General features: G+C 39.2%; 1 protein-coding gene across 1 annotated transcript in view; it reads left to right on the forward strand.

Annotated features, from left to right (window-relative positions):
• Ipo7 (importin 7) overlaps positions 1-19,854 on the forward strand; it is a 59,988-nt gene that overhangs the window by 13,575 nt on the left and 26,559 nt on the right. Inside the window, exons 2-6 of the mRNA XM_048361632.1 lie at positions 734-815; positions 8,988-9,141; positions 12,239-12,397; positions 15,773-15,929; positions 18,794-18,883. Coding sequence (XP_048217589.1) covers positions 734-815; positions 8,988-9,141; positions 12,239-12,397; positions 15,773-15,929; positions 18,794-18,883 — 642 coding nt within the window. The remainder of the gene's footprint in view (positions 1-733; positions 816-8,987; positions 9,142-12,238; positions 12,398-15,772; positions 15,930-18,793; positions 18,884-19,854) is intronic.

Consider the following 19,854-nt stretch of genomic DNA (forward strand, 5'->3'; position numbering starts at 1 on the left):
TTTCCAGCATTTGGGAAGCTTAAAAAAGCAGGATCATTGCCAGTCCTGAGTCTAGACTATGCTACATAGTGAAACCTTGTCTCAAAACAACAAAAACCCTTGGAAGAATCCCCAAGCCATTCATTTTTATTGGGTTAGTTCAGGCCCTGCTAATTTTTTACTATTCATTCATTTATTTGCCAGTCTTGGGGCTTAGACTGGGGGCCTGAGCACTGTCCCTGGCTTTTTTTGCTCAAGGCTAGCACTCGATCACTTGAGCCACAGCACCACTTCTGCCTTTTTCTATGTATGTGGTGCTAAGGAATCAAACCCAGGCCTTCATATATATGGGAGGAAAGCACTTTCCACCAGGTTATATTCCCAGTCCCGCTAATTTAATAGAACATCTACATAGGAAATTAGTACTGGAAGGGAAAGATAATTTTGACAGAGGACATTGTTTTTGAGCTTCTGTTATAAAAATAGGTTTAAGATGCTAATTAGGATTAATGGGGGAGTGTTTTGGTATTCTAATAAATCCAAATATCTGAAAATGATAGAGATTTGACATAATTAAATTTACTCACTATAGGAGGACCATGGGATCAGGAGACTTAAGGCAGAAGGCTCTCTAGTTTGAAGTCTAGCTGGGCTATGTGGAAACATCTCATCCCCCAAAATAAAAATAAGCAAGTAAATAAAGCATATTCATCTACAGGATATTAAAATGTTGATTTTGTTTGTTTGTTTGTAGGCACACAAGTCTCTGAATTTTGTTTCAACACTTCTCCAGATTACCATGTCAGAGCAACTGGATTTACCTGTGAGACAGGCAGGCAAGTTTCTTGAATTATTTTCTTGTGTATATATAAACATTGCCTAAAAGATTTGTAAATAGCAGAGTGCCGGCGGCCCATGCAATAATCCTAGCCACTCAGGAGATGAGATTTGAGAATCATGGTTCCAACCTAGCCTGGCAAGCAAAGTCCATGAAACTCTTATCTCTAGTTAACCAGAAAAAAGCTGCAAGCGGAGGTGTGACTTAAGTGGTAGAACACCAGCCTTGAGTGACAAATCCAAGTTGCCATACTAGTACCAGTGGGGGGAAAAGATTTGTAAATTGAATAGCAGAAATATTTTGATTGCCCTTCAGTGATTTTTCTTTTTAAATGTTAAGAGCCCATTTATCATCAACGTTTGTGACAGTAGGTATCTTAATACTTTATAGTGCAGTATAAGGACTAATTTAGTACTTGAATTAAAGGAGTAGAAAAAATTGATACATTTTATGAAAATATTTTATGTATTCTGGTTCCTGATAAGTGGTTTCTCAGACACAAACTTCTACATATTTAGTCCTTACACCTTTTGCTTAATGATTTAATTCTCCTGAGGTTTGAATTCAAGCCTTCACTTACTAGGCAGGGCTCTTCTATTTCAGCTTCTCCCTTAATTTCTTTAATTAAAAAATTACTTTTCACCAGGTTCCTGTGGCTCATGCCTGTTATTTCTATCTACCCAGGAGGCTGAGATCTGAGGACCACAGTTTGAAGCTAGCCTGGGCAGAAAGTCCGTGAGATTCTTAGTGCCAATTAACTACAAGAAGCTGGAAGTGGTGCTGTAGCTCCAGTAGTAGAGCACTAACTAGCCTTGCCCATTAAAAGTCAGGGACAGAGCCCAGGTCCCAGAGTTCAAACCCCAGGACCAAGGGAAAAAAAGTGCCATTCCTGATATTCTTTTTACTAAAGTGGAAAATATGGTATACTGTTTCTGCCTTCCTCGATAAAATAAAAGCTTTTCATATTTTAATTGCAAGTATAATCACTCTTAATAAGTGTAAACTACCAATTTCACTTCTAGTAACACTTTCTGTTATTCCTGTGCTGCTTTGTTGTTGTTTTTGGTAGGTCAGGGAGCTTGAACTCAGGGCTTGGGTGCTATCCCTGAGTTTTTTCCAGCAAGGCTCTACCACTTTGAGCCACAGTGCCACTTCCAGTTTTCTGGTGAGTAATTGGAGATGAAGCTCCTGGACTTGCCTTTATTAGGCTGGCTTTGAATGGTGGCCTTTATTAGTCTGGCTTTGAATGGTGATCCTCAGATCTCAGCCTCCTGAGTAGCTACAATTACAAGGATTGAGTCACTGGCGCATAGCCCTGTTCCACTTTTCGATAATTTTTTTCTCATTTCACCTAATGTATGGCAAACACTTCCTTTTTCATTAGTTTATTTTTCAGGCTTATATTTCATGACTATATTTATCATAAGAGTATCATAAAATGAATGATTTCATGTTTGCTAGGAATACAGCTTACTCTTGATGGAGTTCTCTCTTACATTAGAAGTTAGTATTTTCTCAATGAGAAACTTTGCCTTTCAATTCCAAATTTCTACTAAGAATGTGAATATTTATGATATATGGGAGGATGGATACTTAACACATTCTATAGATTTGGTTATGTGCATTGGAAAATTATACTAGAAAATTGTTTTATTATATACAGAACTGGGAACAAACTGTGGAATTGAGATTGTGATTTACCACAGTGGTAGAACATGTGCTTAGTGTTTCAGGCCCTATATTGAGTCTCTGATACCATAGACACTAAAAGTATGCAACTGGTCAAAATTTGTTTTTTCTTTTTTCAGGTTGGTCTTGGGGCTTGAACTCTGGGCCTGGGCACTGTCACTGAGCCCTTTAGCTCAAGGCTAGCACTCTACCACTAGAACTACAGTGCCACTTTCAGGTTTCTGGTGGTTAGATGGAGATAAGAGTCCATGGACTTTCCTGCCTGGGCTGGCTTTGAACTGAGATCCTCAGATCTCAGCCTCTTGAATAGCTAGGAATACAGGCGTGAGCCACCAGCAACCAGCTTGGTCAAACTCTAAAGTGAATAGCTTTTTTTTTTGGTCAGTGGGCTGACCTTGAACTGTGATCATCAGATTACAGTTTTTGAAATTAGATCCTTGGAAATTTAGTACAACATGTGGTTTCATCTAGATTTTTTTTTGGCGGGGGGCATTCCTGGGGCTTGGACTCAAGGCTTGAGCACTGTCCCTGGCTTCCTTTTGCTCAAGGCTAGCACTCTGCCACTTGAGCCACAGCGCCACTTCTGGCCGTTTTCTATATATGTGGTGCTGGGGAATTGAACCCAGGGCTTCATGTATACAAGGCATGCGCTCTTGCCACTAGGCCATATCCCCAGCCCTCATCTAGATTTTTTATTTTGCCAGTCCTGGGGCTTGAACTCAGGGACTCGGGGCTGTCCCTGAGCGTCTACCACTTTGAGCCAGAGCATCACTTCCAGCTTTTTCTAAGTAGTTTATTGGAGGTAAGAGTCTCCTGTGGCCTTTCTTGCCTGGGTTGGATTCAACCCTTGATCCTCAAATCTCAGAGTCCCGAGTAGCTAGGATTTACTGGTGTGAGCCATCAGTGTCCTTCTCATCTAGATTTTGAGTGCTTAGTTTGTTCATTCTATCTTTGTTTTTTGTTTTTTTTTTTTCACTTTTGTCACTTTCACATTTGTATTTCAAATTTGTATTACTTTGGTAAATCATTGGCCTATCTTTGGCAAGATTAGAAAACCATAGCAGTTACACAGCAACAAACTAAATGCTAAATACTGTGTTGAAAATGAACTATACAGCTTATGGATGAAAACTGGGAGAGAGCAAGGAAAGGGGTAACATTGTTTAAAAAGAATTGTACTCATTACCTGACTTATGTAACTGTAACCCCTCTGTACATCACCTTTACAATAACAATAAACAAAAAAAAAGTGTTTGTTTTTTTTTTGGCCAGTCCTGGGCCTTGGACTCAGGGCCTGAGCACTGTCCCTGGCTTCCTTTTTGCTCAAGGCTAGCACTCTGCCACTTGAGCCACAGCGCCACTTCTGGCCATTTTCTGTATATGTGGTGCTGGGGAATCGAACCCAGGGCCTCATGTATACGAGGCAAGCTCTCGCCACTAGGCCATATCCCCAGCCCAACAATAAACAAATTTGAAAAAAGTTTAAGTAGTTACTCAAAGGAATTTCAATTCACCATGTCAGTTTGTGACTATAATGCATCACAATTGATGTCACCCCTTCCATCGTTCTCCCGCATCTCTCCCAACCCCACCCATCCTCTCAAGATACCTGGTTCCATTTTTGCATGTTTACATTGCGTGTTATGATTGTATTCTCTCACCCCTTCCTTCCTCCTTCATCTGACCTTCCTTCTCTTGACCTGAACCTTCCACTGACAGCACATATTCCAGCTTTCTGGTATTTATTTATTTTTATTTATTTTGTAATTTATTTATTAATTAAACACAAATTTTTTGACAAGGTGTTGTACAAAAAGGGTACAGTTACATAGTAGGGCAGTGTGTACATTTCTTGTGATATCTTACACCCTGTTTTTCTTTCCCTTCCCTAGGTCAGGTAGACATATATACAATACACAATGTACCAAGAACATATACAGTACCCACGTGTCCAAGCCCAAGAAAATTCGCCTAGGGCTTTAAATGTAATGTCGATATTAGACAATATGTCGACAGTAGTCTTATGAACATACATACATAACTTTTGAGCTATTGTATTCCATTGAGAGATCAATTTTTGACCTTTATATATTGAGTAGTTGTTTGGTTTTAGTTAGATAATGTTGGGTCGCTGACCCAATCCTGTGGGAAATACCATTTGACAAGCAGTTTTTGGTTTCACAGACCTGGTCTCTACTGTCTCTCCGTCACCCCTTCTTTTTTTTTTTAAATTAATTAATTTTTTTTTATTTGTTTATTAATTGAACACAAATTTTTTTACAAGGTGTTGTGCAAAAAGGGTACAGTTACATAGTAGGGCAGTGTCCGTCACCCCTTCTTAACAGTCATATATCAGGGAGATCATGCCCCTTTGTTTTCTGTGTTCTAGGCTTGTCTCGCTCAACATTATTTGTTCAAGTTCTGACCATTTCCCTGCGAATAACAATATTTCACCATTTCTAACATTCTATCTTTGTAGTAGCACTTAACATATTCTGGTTGTAGTAGAATTCATTATGAGTTCCTTCTAAAATTACTAAATTTCTAAGTCAGGTATGTATCATTCCTTTACTCAATGAAAAGAACTACTCATGTTATAGCTAGAATAAAACAGAAACTATTAGAACTTCATTTTGGTCTTGTTTAGTTTTGGAGGTAATTACAGTTTTGTAGTAGTATTAATCTGGAATATGTCAGTCCTATATATACTGAATCAATATCCTTTCTTTTTTTTTTTCTCCCTTTCCCCTCTTCCCCCTTCCCCTCCTGTCTTTGCTCCCCCTCTTCCCCCCCCCCCCCCCCCCCCCCCCCTCTTCCTTTCCTGGTATAAATTCAGGGTCTGGGCACTGTCCCTTACCTTTTTCATTCAAGGCTAACACTAACTAGAATATAAAAATGCTTGTTCGGCCAGTTATCTCCATTCAAATAGGTGTGGTGACTTCAGATATAAATTGCCAATCTTGCCAGGTGCGTGCCATACATCTGTAATCCTACTAACTCAGGAGGCTGAAATCTGAGGATTAAAATTTTAATCCACCCTGGACAGACAAATTCAAGAGATTCTTGTTTGTTTTTTTTGCCAGTCCTGGGCCTTGGACTCAGGGCCTGAGCACTCTCCCTGGCTTCTTTTTGCTCAAGGCTAGCACTCTACCACTTGAGCCACAGCGCCACTTCTGGCCATTTTCTATATATGTGGTGCTGGGGAATCGAACCCAGGGCTTCATGTATGTGAGGCGAGCACTCTTGCCACTGGACCATATTCCCAGCCCCAAATTCAAGAGATTCTTATCTCCAGTTAACCACCAAAAAGTTGGAAGTGGAGCTGTGCCTCAAGTGCCAGACTTTAGTGCAAAAGCCAAACAAGATTGGGAGGCCCTGAGTTCAAGCTACACATACACACACACACACGCACACATGCACACACGCTGGAGGTATGTTTGAAGTGATGGAGCACCTGCCTGGTATGTGGGAGGCCCTGAGTTCAAACCTCAGTGCTGACAAAAAGAATTGCCGGTAAGGGCCCGGTAGCTTATGCCTGTAATATAATAATCTTTATCTACTCAGGAGCTGAGATCTGAGAATCTCAGATTGAAGCCAGCCTAGGAAGGAAAAGTCCTTTCCAAATTCATCTCCAGTTACCTACCAAAAAGTTAAGTGGAGCTGTGGCTCACTTGGTAGAATGCTAGCCTTGAGCAAAAAAGCTCAGGGACAGTGTCAAGGCCCTGAGTTCAAGTCTCAGGGCTGGTGTCTACATATGAGCATGTGCGTACCCCACCCCACCCCCACCAGTGTTTTACAGAGTTTAGGAATTAATTTCCCTTACATTTTTGTACATTTGAAATGTTTATCACCCATATGGCTGGTTAAAAGTCTTTTTTAGTCATCTGGATTTTTACCATGTCACTAGTTAACTTGTCAAATAGGAATGTTCAAAGGTAGCAAACAGTGTGATAGGGATTGGGAAAGATGCTGGAGAATGATGGAAAGGGTAGGTAACATTGATCAAGAGGCAGTGTACTCATGATCTGACTTAAACTGAAGCTCCTTTTTACAAGTAAATGTTAAAAGAAAAAGGTTAAAAGAAATCATTTAAATTTTTTTGGTGCCAATATTAGGACTTGAACCCAGGGCTTCAAACCTTCTTGGGCTTTCTCATTTATATCTAGCACTCTACCAATTAAGCCATGCATGCAGTTTGTTTGCTGGTTATTTGGACATGGAGTCTCACAGACTTTTTCCTGCCTAGGCTGGCTTGAGCCTCACTCCTCTAGGCCTCAGCCTCCTTAGTAGGTAGGATTATATGTGTGAGCCACTGGTGCCTGATGGTAATTTCTAATATTTGGGCACAGAACAGGAAGCTTCTCCATAAAATAATAAAGTTTGAAATGTGTGATTGAAAGTGTTATAAATTAAGAACCTGTGTATGGCATGTGTTTTTTTTTCTGTAGTGAACGTTTTAAAATCACCTTTGTGTGTGATTAGTTGTAAAAATTATATTGTCCTATGCTGTTATACTGTCATTTGTTGGTAGTTTATTGGAGATAAGAATCTCATGGACTGGGGGGCTGGGAATATGGCCTAGTGGCAAGAGTGCCTGCCTCATATACATGAGGCCCTGGGTTCGATTCCTCAGCACCACATATACAGAAAATGGCCAGAAGTGGCGCTGTGGCTCAAGTGGCAGAGTGCTAGCCTTGAGCAAAAAGAATCTCATGGACTTTTCTTGCCCTGGCTGGCTTCAAACCCTGATCCTGGATCCTCTCTCAGCCTCCTGAGTAGCTAAAGGTTATAGGTGTGAGCCACTGCCTCCCAGCTGTCCTATGATTTTTATCTTTATTTTGTGGTGCTAGGGTTTGGGCTCAAGGCTTCAGGTTTGCTAGACACTTTACTTCTTATCATGCCTCTCCTACCACTTGAGTCATGCCTCTAGACCTTTTTCCTAGGGCTAATTTTTTTTGCGGGGGGTGGGGGGGGGTGGGTACGGGAGGTCTGCATCTCGAGATTGCAACTCAAGACTGCAGCCATGTTTATTCTTAAATTCCAGCTTATATACAGTTTGACAACCAGGAAATAGCATAGGATTAACTAAGGTTCAAGAAAACAGGAAGGCCCTGAAATTGGTAAATAACAACAGACAGTAAAACAAGATATGGTTGAATGGTTTACATAACAGACTCTTGTTGACATAATAAAACATCTGTACTGTCCTTCAAGTAAACCATGTCCTTGCATGTCCTTGAGATAATAACATAGCCAGAGGTTAGGATGAACTTTGTTGTTGGCTCCCTAAGCCATGACCTTGCATGCCCTTGAGAGTAAGCCAGAAGTCAGGGTGAATTTCGCTGTTGGCTCCCGACATTTCCCCCGTCTTTGTTTTAAAGAAGCGAACCCGCCTGTCTTAGGTTTGGGGGCGGGGGGTCGCCCAGCCTGCCTTACTGGGGATCTTCAGAGCAAAGCTGAAGGCCTAGGGCTATTTTTGAGATAGTATCTCACTTTTTCCCCCGTCTGGACCAATATGGTGCTGGTATTGGGACTTGAGCTCAGGGCCTAGACAACTGTTCCTTAGTTTTTTTTTGCTCAAGGCTGGTGCTCTGCAACCTGAGCCACAGCCCCACCTCCTTCTTTTGAATGCTCGATTAGAGATAAAGAGATGTCACAACTTTCTTAGCCTGACTCTGAATTGTGATCCTCAGATCTCAGCCTCCTGAATAGCTAGAATTCAAGGCATGAGTCTCCCCACTTTCCTCTTATTTATGCTTCCTGCTGTAGCAAGGATGATAGTCACAAGCCACTATGCACTATTGGTTGAAATGGGAACTTGCTAACTTTTACCCAAGCTGGCCTAGAACCTCAATTCCTCCTATCTGCTTTCTTAGTAGCTAGGGCTATAGATTATAGGCACTATACCCAAATGGTTTTGGCTTTGGAAATTTTATTTAGAAGACTTCCCAAAATCAATTTGACTGCCCTATGTGAAACAATAAAAGTGTTTTAACATAAATATAAAATAAACATAGCAGTTGTAAATTGTTGTTTATTTGCTGGGTTTTCATGGGATATTTGATGGGCTAATTAATGTATTTATTAATAGGTTACATATTTGTGGTAATTGCTACAACGGATTGACTCTTGAAATAATTAAAAGTAGCATTTTACTTGTAAAAGGATAGCCTTACTGTGTGCTGGTGGCTCATGCTTATAATTTTGGCTACAGAAAAATGAGACCTAGAAGTTTAAAGCCAGTCTAGGCAGAAAAGTCTATGAAACTCTCATTTCCAAAATAAACAGTATAACAACCAAGCTGGCTGAAGTGGTAGAGTGCCAGCCCAGTGAGTTGAGCGATCCCTGAGTTGAAACCCTAGCACCAGCAAAATAAGTCTTACTACAGTGACCTGAAAGAAGTTGAAGTATGGTTACTATAAGAGGATATTCACAGAGCTTTCATTGTAAATACCTTTTGACAAACTTATCTATGTTTTAGGTGTTATCTATTTGAAAAATATGATAACACAGTATTGGCCTGATCGAGAATCAGCACCTGGGGATATATCCCCTTATAGTATTCCAGAAGAAGATCGACATTGCATTCGAGAAAATATTGTAGAAGCCATTATTCACTCTCCTGAGCTCATCAGGTATGTATGTGTGTAAGTGTGTGTGTGTGTATGTGTGTGTGTGTGTATAGATAGATAGATAAATAGATATTTTAAATGTATCCGTGTTTGAGTAAAAATAGAAAGCAATTTAAACAGGCTATATTGGAAGACACCTAACATCAAAAGGGGAGGGCCAAAAGACTGAATAAGTATAGTTAGAGAATACTTTATATGCATATATGAAAATACAGTGAGAAGAGTGTTAAAATTGTTTTAAAAAGGGAGAATAAAGGAGGGAGTTAGTTTGACACATTGTATAGACATGTTGCAGTGAACCCCTCTCCCATTGTACAGTGAGTATGCTAATAAAACAGTCCTTATGTTGGACGCAGTGGCTCACACATGTAATCCTAGCTACTCAAGGAGGCTGAGATCTGAGGATCTCAGTTCAAAGACAGCCTTGGCAGGAAAGTCCATGATTCTTACTTCCAATTCACCACTCAAAACCCAGAAGTGGCACTGTGACTCAAAGTGGTAGAGCACTAGCCTTGAGCAAAAGAGCTGTCCCTGGACAGCGCCCAGGTCCTGAGTTCAAGCCCCATGACCAACAAAACAAAACAATTTTTAAAAATGAACAGTGGTCTTAAAGCAAGTATGATAGGTAAATATATATATCCTGCCATAGTATTGGAAAGACTAAAGACGTGAAATTGAGTGTATTAGTATGTGTAATCCCACCACTCAAAAGAATAAGTTTGAAATCGTGCAGTAGGTACATGGTAACACACTTTTTTAAAAAAGCTTATAGTCTCATACCTGTAATCATAGCTACTCAGGAGGCTTTGAGATCTGAGATCTGATTGGGTTCAAAGGTAATTCAGACAGGAAAGTCAATGGGACTTACATGTCCAACTAACTACCAAAAGGCCAGTAGAGCTGTGGCTTAAGTGATAGAGCTTTATCCAAGGGACAGTGCCCAAGCCCTAGTAACAGTGTATGTGCATGCACCCACACACCACAAAAAAACTAAAACTATAGGGCAGTTTCTCAAGTATAGAGCATTTCTGACTCATTGTGAACAAAGATTTGGCACACAGTAATAGACAATATATTTGATTTATGACTAAAAACAGATTTATTCTTACAAACATTTATTTATTTATTATATGTATGGCATTTTTTTCCAGGAAAGTTTGTTGTTTTTGTATCAGTAAACTAAGCCAACAGAAGAATGCCTTTTTTATTTATTGCCTTGCTATTTTTCACATTTATAAAACTAAGAACTTAGGGCTGGGAATGTGGCTTAGTGGTAGAGTGCTTGCCAAGCATGCAGGAAGCCCTGGGTTCCATTCCTCAGTAACACATAAATGGAAAAGGCTGGATGGAAGTGGCTCTGTGGTTCAAGTGGTAGAGTGCTAGCTTTGAGCAAAAGAGCAGTGCCCAGGCCCTGAGTTCAAGCCCCAACCCTGGCAAAAAATAAGTAAATAAATAAAATAAGAATTTAAAAAGTGTAGTATAAAACTACTGGAGGATGTCATCATATGGGTGAGAGTAAAAAAGAAAAATCTGTAGATTTGAGCTTGTTATTGGACTCCTTTAGCCCTAATACTGGGAAGGCAGAAGGATCATGAATTTGAGATTAGCCTGGGCCACATGGCAGTTCACAGCTACTCTGGTCAACATACTGCGACTCTGTTTTAAAGAACCAGTTCCTGGGGGAAATGGAGCTGTGGCTCAAAGTGGTAGAGCACTAGCCTTGAGCAAAAGAGCTGTCCCTGGACCACGTCCAGGTCCTGAGTTCAAGTCCTGTAACCCACAAAATAAATAATAAAAAAAAAATTTTTTTAAGAACCAATGTCTGGGGTGTCATTCCATAATAGAGCACTTGCTTAGCCTGCCCATGGCTCTGGATTCTATCTCTGGCATTGGCTCAAAAAAACAAAGACAAAACTATTGAATGTTATATCCTTTTTATTTCATTTCATAACTTTTGTTGGGGGGGATCGGTTGTGGGACTTGAACTCTGGGCCTGGCACTGTCCCTGAGCTCTTTAGCTCAAGGCTAGCCCCTTGCCACTTGAGCCACAGCACCACTTCTGATTTTCTGGTGATTAATTGGAGATTAGAGTCTCAGGTACTTTCCTGTCTGGTCTGCCTTTGAATTGCAATCCTCAGATCTTAGCCTTCTGAGTAGCTAGGATTACAGGCGTGAACCACCAGTGCCCCACGTTCATAGCCTTTTGGTATTAAAATTTTCTGTTCCCTGCCCCATCCATGTTTTGCTGTTTGTGTACCCTCTTATCCCTAAGCTGAGGATTGAATCTTGGGCCTATTCATTCTAGGGAAATAACTATTTCTGTACTTCATTCCTAGCCCTGAATATTCCTTAAATGTATAGGATTTTGTGTGAGTTTAGTTAGCAATGGGATTAGTTGGTTTTCTTAAATGAAATTTATTTGATTCAGCAAGGGAAAGAACACCTGTTACCTGCATTATTTCTGTAGAAAGTGGTCATCCTAGGTTACATAGTAGTGGTGAATGAGTTGTTTTCTTTCTTTATTTTGGTTATTTTCTAGGTAGGGTAGGGTCCTTGTTCCTTGCCTAGCCTTGGCTGCCGGCTTCCCACTTGTGCTTTCCCTTGGAGATGATAAGACTATGCCACGGTGCCCAGCCATTGGTGAGATGGAGTCTCAACCAATGTCTATTTTTGTTTGAGCTGTCCTCAGACCTTGATCCCCTGATGTCTGCCATCCAAATGTCTAGGATTATATGTTTGAGCCATCATGCGTATCAAATTGCATGCATTTTATATGCCTCCAAATAGCAGTTGGATTGGGGCGGGGGGGGGGGGGGATACTGGTCCTGAGGCTTGAACTCAAGACCTGGGTGGTATACAAGTTTTTTTTGCTTAAGACTAGCACTCTACCACTTGAGCCACAGCTCCACTTTCTGCTTTTTTTGGTGCTTAAATGGAGATAAAAGTTTGAAATTTTCCTGCCTAGGCTGGCTTCGAATCATGATCCTTAAATTTCAGCCTCTCCTGAGTAGCTAGGATTACAGGTGTGAGCTATTGTTCCCGGTGCTACATTTTATCTAGATAACCTTTCTCCTTCCTTACTGTTTATTTTGTCTTTCAGGGTACAGCTTACTACATGCATTCATCACATCATCAAACATGACTATCCAAGTCGCTGGACTGCCATTGTGGACAAAATTGGCTTTTATCTTCAGTCTGACAACAGTGCTTGTTGGCTAGGAATTCTTCTTTGCCTTTATCAGCTCGTAAAAAATTATGAGTAAGTGTTTCCCATTTCTTATGGAATTTTGGGAAGTAGGAGTAGTTGGAAATATTTAAAGCTAACTTGGACATATCAAATTAATTTTGGCATTGGTGAGGAAATTCATGAACTGTACCATTAATTTGAACTTTATGCTTTTCTTTTTAAAAGAAATTATTTTTTATTTTCCTAAGACACTGCTATGTCCCCTCACCCCAAATCATCTCTTTTTACCCATTCAAAAATCTAAGGTTGTGATTCTCAATAATAGATGCTGATAATAGTCCTTTGGATATATATATATTTTTTACTGTATATTGGAATACTTTGAACATTGCAGCTCCTTATTACTTGTCTTTTTGTGAATTTTTGCCTTAATTTGTGTTTTTTTGTAAACTTTAAGAACTAACCTCTAAGAAAAACAAATTAGAATTTAATGTGCTAATTTATCAATTAATTTTGAGATTCACACTCAACCTACTTCATTTTTTGCATATTTAAAGCAAATTAGTACATGTAAGTAAAATTATATTAGAATGATTTTAGATGAAGAGATGATTTTAGATCTGGATTTAGGGATCATTAAAAAGAAAGAACATTGGGAGTTGAGGTAATAATAATGAAGCTATTTTCCTTAAAGCATGAAAATGATGAAAATTGGTAGGTACTTGGAAGTTTGTGGGAAAATAAAGAGCAAGGGAAGAAGGCTAATATTACAGTGATGACTTTTCCCCTTCGAACAGCTAGACAAATCCCATTGTATGCTCTCTAATTCTGGGATTTGTGGTTAGCCTCAATACCCTTTGTGGGTCCCATTTCAAAATAGCCGATGAACTGCTGCTGCTCTGAGCAGGCAAAAATATATCATTTACAGCATTGGTACTGGTGTTTTCTTGTGTTCCCACCAGCTACCCATCTTCCTGCTAAGGAATGTTCCAGCTGTTGCTCCAACCTCTGTCAGAGTCCCAGTTGTAGTTCTGGTAAGTGAGTGACTAAAACCAGAGAGAATAACAACAAGCTGTCAGTGTCCTGAAGAGGTTCCAGTCTCTCCTGTCTTATAATCTTACCCGGAGAGAATGTCATAGGACTTTTTAAATAGATACAGGAGCCTACTACAATATTGGACTTCCATTGTTGGTGGAGCACAAGGTATTTAACATAAGGGACCTGTGTGGACTGAAGCAGTTTAAAATAAAATAGATGGAGAAATTGGAGTTTGATGGCTTTCAGAAGTAGAGTTCCTCAGGAATTTCTTGTGTGCAGAAGGAAAATTTGTAGAGGAAGGTGTGTCAGACTACACTGAGTAGTATGAGCAAAGAAAGCAAAGTACAGAGGTGGAAATGAAAGACTCTTAACTAGATGTTAAGGAGGTCACTTAAGGTGGATAATTTGGTGAGCTTATGGATTCTTATTGCAAACTTGAATGATTGAGAATAGTCAGAAATTTCGATATTAATATATAGAGACTGAGGAAGCATCAGTAGATTTTGTTTTTTAACCAAAAAGTGATGGACTAGTTGAAATTTCTGTGAGTGTGGTTTATCAGTTTGGCCTTGTGGAAGTAGAACTATGTTAATTTCTTATTGTGTGTGCGAGTACTGGAGCTTGAACTCATGACTTCACTCTCTGGCTTCCCCCCCCCCCCCAAAGGTGGCACTTTACCACTTCAGCTACACATCCATTTCTTATATTAATTTCTTAAGAGATGAATTCTAGGTATAATTTCTTAGAATATTTAAATAATATTTGAAATATCAGTTTGTGATAGTAGCCTTATTAGTAATCATTAGTGTGAACATTTCCTGTTTTTTACTCTTGATAATTTGTTTTGTCTATTTCACCCAGTATTTAAAAACAAACAGATTTTAAAGAGAATCTTTACCTATTAAAAATGTACTCAGGTGGTCTGGGAATATGGCCTATTGGCAAGAGTGCTTGCCTCATATACATGAAGCCCTGGGTTCGATTCCTCAGCACCACATATATAGAAAATGGCCAGAAGTGGCGCTGTGGCTCAAGTAGTAGAGTGCTAGCCTTGAGCAAAAAAGAAGCCAGGGACAGTGCTCAGGCCATGAGTTTAAGGCCCAGGACTGGCAAAAAAAAAAAAAAAAAAGGAAAAGATGTACTCAGAAGCCGGGCTCATGGGCTCATGCTAGTGATTCTAGCTACTTAAGAGGCTGAGATTTGAGGATCGTGGTTTGAAGCCAGCCCAGGCAGAAAAGTCCCTGTGAGAGACTCTTATTTCCAGTTAACCACTAAAAACCCAGAAGTATCTCTGTGGCTCAAGTGGTAGAGTGGTAGAGTGAACACAAAGAGGCTCAAGGACAGTGCCCAGGCCCCAAGTTCAAGCCCCACAACCGACAAAGAAAAAAGTATTCAGGTACTGAGTTTTTGAGTAAAGTTTCTTTTTAGGATACCAAAAAATAGAACTATGCTATGAGAACTAATTTAAAGCAATTTAGATAATCACTTATTTCAAAAAGATAAGCCGTGGCTTATTAGAATCATGAGTTATATAACTAGTAATCTGTATATGCAAATTGATTCTACCTGTTGACTCCTTAATATGGAAGCTGGTAATTTGTTTCTACAATTGTAAATTAAAAATGCAGTTATTTCCCCCCTTTTAAAATAATCCAATAGACAATAGTAATAATGTTAAAGTGGCAAGTAGGGTGTAAACAAATAATTTCATTTACAATTTTGGAACAGAGTGGAACTCAAATAAGGAATTTTTCAGATTTTAGAAAAGCAATAAAGCTCATAAAATGTTGTATCCTATTTAATTCAGTAGCAGTACCCAAAGTTGAACATATTATAATTACTCTAAAATGGTGAATATTGACTTCTAAGTAGGGTAAATGAAGATTTTTAAAGCATGTTGATCATGTTTTATTATCAGGTGAGTTATAGTATGTTGGGTTTGTGATGCTTTTAGTTATAAAATAGTTGATGTCTGAATTACTTAATGATGGTACTGTAGAATTAATTTTAATTATTCATTAGTGTTACTGTTTAAAAGCCAGATCATTGTACCTCCTTATTTGCATATGTATTCACAAGTAGACTGTACTGAATTGATTAGAGGGAAGAACCTAAATCACAGCTGCCAAAGTCTATACCTAGATATGTAACTGGGAAGGATGGTTCTCCAGTTTTTCAGTTTCCTCAGCTGTAAACATGAGAATACTGATGGGGCTGTTGCACATCATTGATCTTCTAATGTTGAGTAAATACATGATGTTCTGTTACTCAGGGCTTTTTACTAAAGTTGTCTTTGTTTGCAATTTTGTTCTAGAATGTTTTTAGTTTTCTAACTGGGTTAGAAAGTATATTTGTGTATAAACTGTAGAAGTAAACTCTTACAGAATTAGTTTGTATTCCTATCCATAGGTACAAGAAACCAGAGGAGCGGAGTCCACTAGTTGCAGCAATGCAGCATTTCTTGCCTGTTCTGAAGGATCGTTTTATTCAGCTTCTTTCTGATCAGTCAGATCAGTCTGTCCTCATCCAGAAACAGATATTCAAGATCTTCTATGCTCTTGTTCAGGTAATTTTTTATTTTATAAAGCAGTTTAGTATTTATTAGCTGGTAACTTGCCACACCAAAAATTAAGAATTCTAGCATCTGGAATGTAATAATAGTTACATTTGAAGCTCTAGATTAACTGGATGATTTGCTAGAAAAATACAAATTGCCAGAATTACAATTCTAAACAGCATATTGCCACAGTAAATAATCGCAAGTTCTCTTAAAACATCCAGCACAGCTGGGTGGCTTGTGCCTATACTCCTGTCTATTCAGAAGGCTCATATCTGAAGTTAGTGGTTCAAAGTCAGCCCAGGAGGGAAAGTTTATGTGAGACCTTTCCCAGTTAACCACCAAAAAGCCTAAAATAGATCTATGGCTCAAGTGGTGGATTGCTGCTAGCCTTGAGCAAAAAATGCTAGGGACAGTCAGTGTCCTGGGGCTAATAACTAGTGCAGGTATAAAAGCCATCCAACATAACAAAGTTTGTTTTTGTTTTGTTTTGTTTTGACATTGGGATTTGCTTTGTTAAGTAAACGGTTTCAAACTTGTAGGTTCAAGTAATTTTTCTGCCTTTAGCTGGAACTACATGTGGCTTAACTTAATAAAATTTACTTAAGAATCCATTGGTAGAATTATTGACCCCAACAGTTTCTAACCTAGACATCATAGGGAGACAGTGACTCAAAATTAATTTAAAAAATCGTAAGGGCTGGGAAGATGGCTTACTAGTAGAGCACTTGCCTAGCATGCATGAAGCTCTGGGTTCAATTCCTCAGTACCACAGACACAGAAAAAAACCAGAAGTTGCGGTGGGGCTCAAGTGGTAGAGCACTATCCTTGAGCACTGAGAGGCTTGGGGACAGAGCCCAGGTCTTGTGTTTAAGCCTCAGGACTGTCCCTCCCCCAAAAATCATAAGCCTAAAAATCATTTACTTCAAAGATAAAATCTAGCATGCACAAATGAGCACTGTCCTTGGCTTCTTTTTGCTCAAGGCTAGTGCTCTGTCACTTGAGCCACAGCGCCACTTCTGGCCATTTTCTATATATGTGGTGCTGAGGAATTGAACCCAGGGCTTCATGTATATGAGGCAAGCACTCTTGCCACTAGGCCATATTCCCAGCCCCTGTCTCCTAAAATTTGGTAGGATTTTCCAAGTCTTTGATAAGTCTTTAAAGACACTGAAGTTAACCAGTCATAAATGCAGGTGCCCTTTAAATGTCATTCTGATAGAAAGTATCTGTAGCCTTTTCATATTTTTCCTAAATGTTAGGACCACAACATTTTTTTTTTTTATGCCTGAGTTTAAACTTAAGGCCCCAAGATTGCTAGGCACTCTTGCTTGGCTGGTGCTCTACAACTTAAGCCACCCTCCAGCCCAGGTTTTCTCTGGTTATTTTTGGAGATGGAGTCACCTATACTTTGCTGCCCAGGCTAGCTTTTGAACCAAGATCATCTAGATCTCAGACTCCTGAATAACTAGAACTACAAGTATGAGCTGTTGACATCCTACTCATAATAATCCTTTTTCAAACTGTTGTAGGGCCTAGAATAAAGTAGATATTTACATCTTGACTTAGTTCTTGAGAGCCCTACATCCTGATATCAAAATATAGTCCTTTCTCATGTGAAAATGGAAGTCCTAAAATCCTGAGTTGGCTTTTGGTTTTACCAGCCTTCAGCCTTCCAAGACTAGAATTAACACAGAATTTGAGAATATATCAACAAGAAATTAATTTTTGTAAATCTTAACAGAACATTAAAAGAAAGATCTATGTCTTTCTGGTTTCCAGATAAAGAGATAAAGAATTTCATAAAATTGAATAGCCATTTCTTCTTAAAAAAAAAAAAAAAGTAGGGGCTAGGAATGTGGCCTAGTGGTAAAGTGCTCACCTCAAATACATGAAGCCTTGGGTTCGATTCCTCAGCACCACATATATAGAAAAATCTGGAAGTGGCACTGTGGCTCAAGTGGTAGAGTGCTAGCCTTGATCAAAAAGAAGTCAGGGGGGCTGGGGATATGGCCTAGTGGCAAGAGAGCTTGCCTCGTATACATGAGGCCCTGGGTTCGATTCCCCAGCACCACATATACAGAAAATGGCCAGAAGTGGCGCTGTGGCTCAAGTGGCAGAGTGCTAGCCTTGAGCAAAAAAGGAAGCCAGGGACAGTGGTCAGGCCCTGAGTCCAAGGCCCAGGACTGGCTGAAAAAACAAACAAACAAAAAAAAAGAAGTCAGGGAGAATGCTCAAGCCCTGAGTTCAAGTCCCAGGACTGGCAAAAAACAAACAAACAAAAAGAGTAGGCCTGGGATTCCTAATTCAGTTATAGCATTTATGAGGCTCTGGGTTTATTCCCAGCACTTGGAGTGGGGAGAAAAGGAAGAATGCAACTGTAGTGACACTTAAAATCAAAAGCTGGGTACTGGTAGCTCAAACTTGTAAATCCTAGCTACTTAGGAGGCTAAGGTCTAGGTTCGTGGTTCAAAACCAGCTGTGGCAGAAAAGTCTTATCTCCAACAAACTATTCAAAAAGTGGCACTGTACTTCAAGTGGTAGCCTTGAGCAAAAGAAGCTCAGGGACAGCATCCAGGTTCTTGAGTTCCAGCTCCAGGACTGGCACCAAAAAACAAAGGAAGGATAAAATTTACTAATTTGAAACCAAGTATGCACCAAGATCTATGATAACAATAAGACCTTAGGGGTGAAAATAAGATAGTAATCTCAGTAAATTGAAAGAAAAGATGCCATGCTTTTTTTTTTAAACTACTGTTAACTACTGTAGATAACTAACTCAACGAATTTTGCTTAAGTACTAATGTAGAAATGTGAGTTAACTGAAATTCTTTCTTTAAACACTAACTCTTGTTTTTTTTTTTTTTATTTAGTATACTCTACCACTGGAACTGATAAATCAACAGAATCTGACAGAATGGGTAGAAATTTTGAAGACTGTTGTGAATAGGGATGTACCTAATGTAAGTTTCTGCGTGTTATCTTACAATAATAGCCATCTTAAGTTTTTAATCATTAAAAATAATTACTATTTTTATTAGCATAAACTAATTTTATAAGCCTGGGTTTGTTCCTTAATCCAAGTATTGTCTCTTTGCACAGATAGACTACAATTTATGATACTTTACCATGTTGATAGCCACCAAGTTGGTGTTCAGATTTTGAGTTTTAAAGATAGAGCCACTAGGGGCTGGGAATACGGCTTCATGGTAGAGAGCTTGCCTAGCATGCATGAAGCCCTGAGTTCGATTCCTCAGCACCACATAAACAGAACAATCTTGAATTGGCACTGTGGGTCAAGTGCTAGGTAGCATTGAACAAAAGAATCTCAGGGACAGAGCCCAGTTTCTGAGTTCAATTGCAAGAACTAGGCCCTCCCAAAAGAAGGTATAACCACTATGAAAATGCTTACAAATCTTGTTGTGATCACATGTTTTCTTTTGCATAAATACCAAAGAATGGAATTGGTCATAGAGTATATATATGTTTAATTTTCTAAAGAATTCCAAAGTAGCTTTCAAAGTGATTGAACTGTTGTTTGGACAAGCAATATATGAGAATTTCAGTTCTGTACTTTTTCTTTCTTAAAAATGTGTCAAGGATGTGTTAGGTCAGTGTGTCAGTTCATCCTCCCACATCCCCCTACTACCCTTCTTCCCTCACAGAGCTGTTGTTTTGCCATTTGAGCCATGCCTTTACTCTGCTTTTTCTGGTTAATTGGAGATGTGACTATTACAGAGTTGTCTGCCTGGACTGCTTTCAAATTGTGAGCCTTAGATTTCAGCCTCCTAAATAGCTAAAATTATAGGCCCAAGCCTGGTGCTCTTTATCTCATTGTTTTAATGGTTGTTCCATAGTTTTGTGAATATTTAATAATTAATTTTACTTTATTAATGAATGTTTAGGTTCTTGAAAAGTTTTTCACTATTTTAGG

This window comes from Perognathus longimembris, chromosome 13 (assembly GCF_023159225.1).
Source record: "Perognathus longimembris pacificus isolate PPM17 chromosome 13, ASM2315922v1, whole genome shotgun sequence".
Taxonomy (NCBI): Eukaryota; Metazoa; Chordata; class Mammalia; order Rodentia; family Heteromyidae; genus Perognathus; species Perognathus longimembris.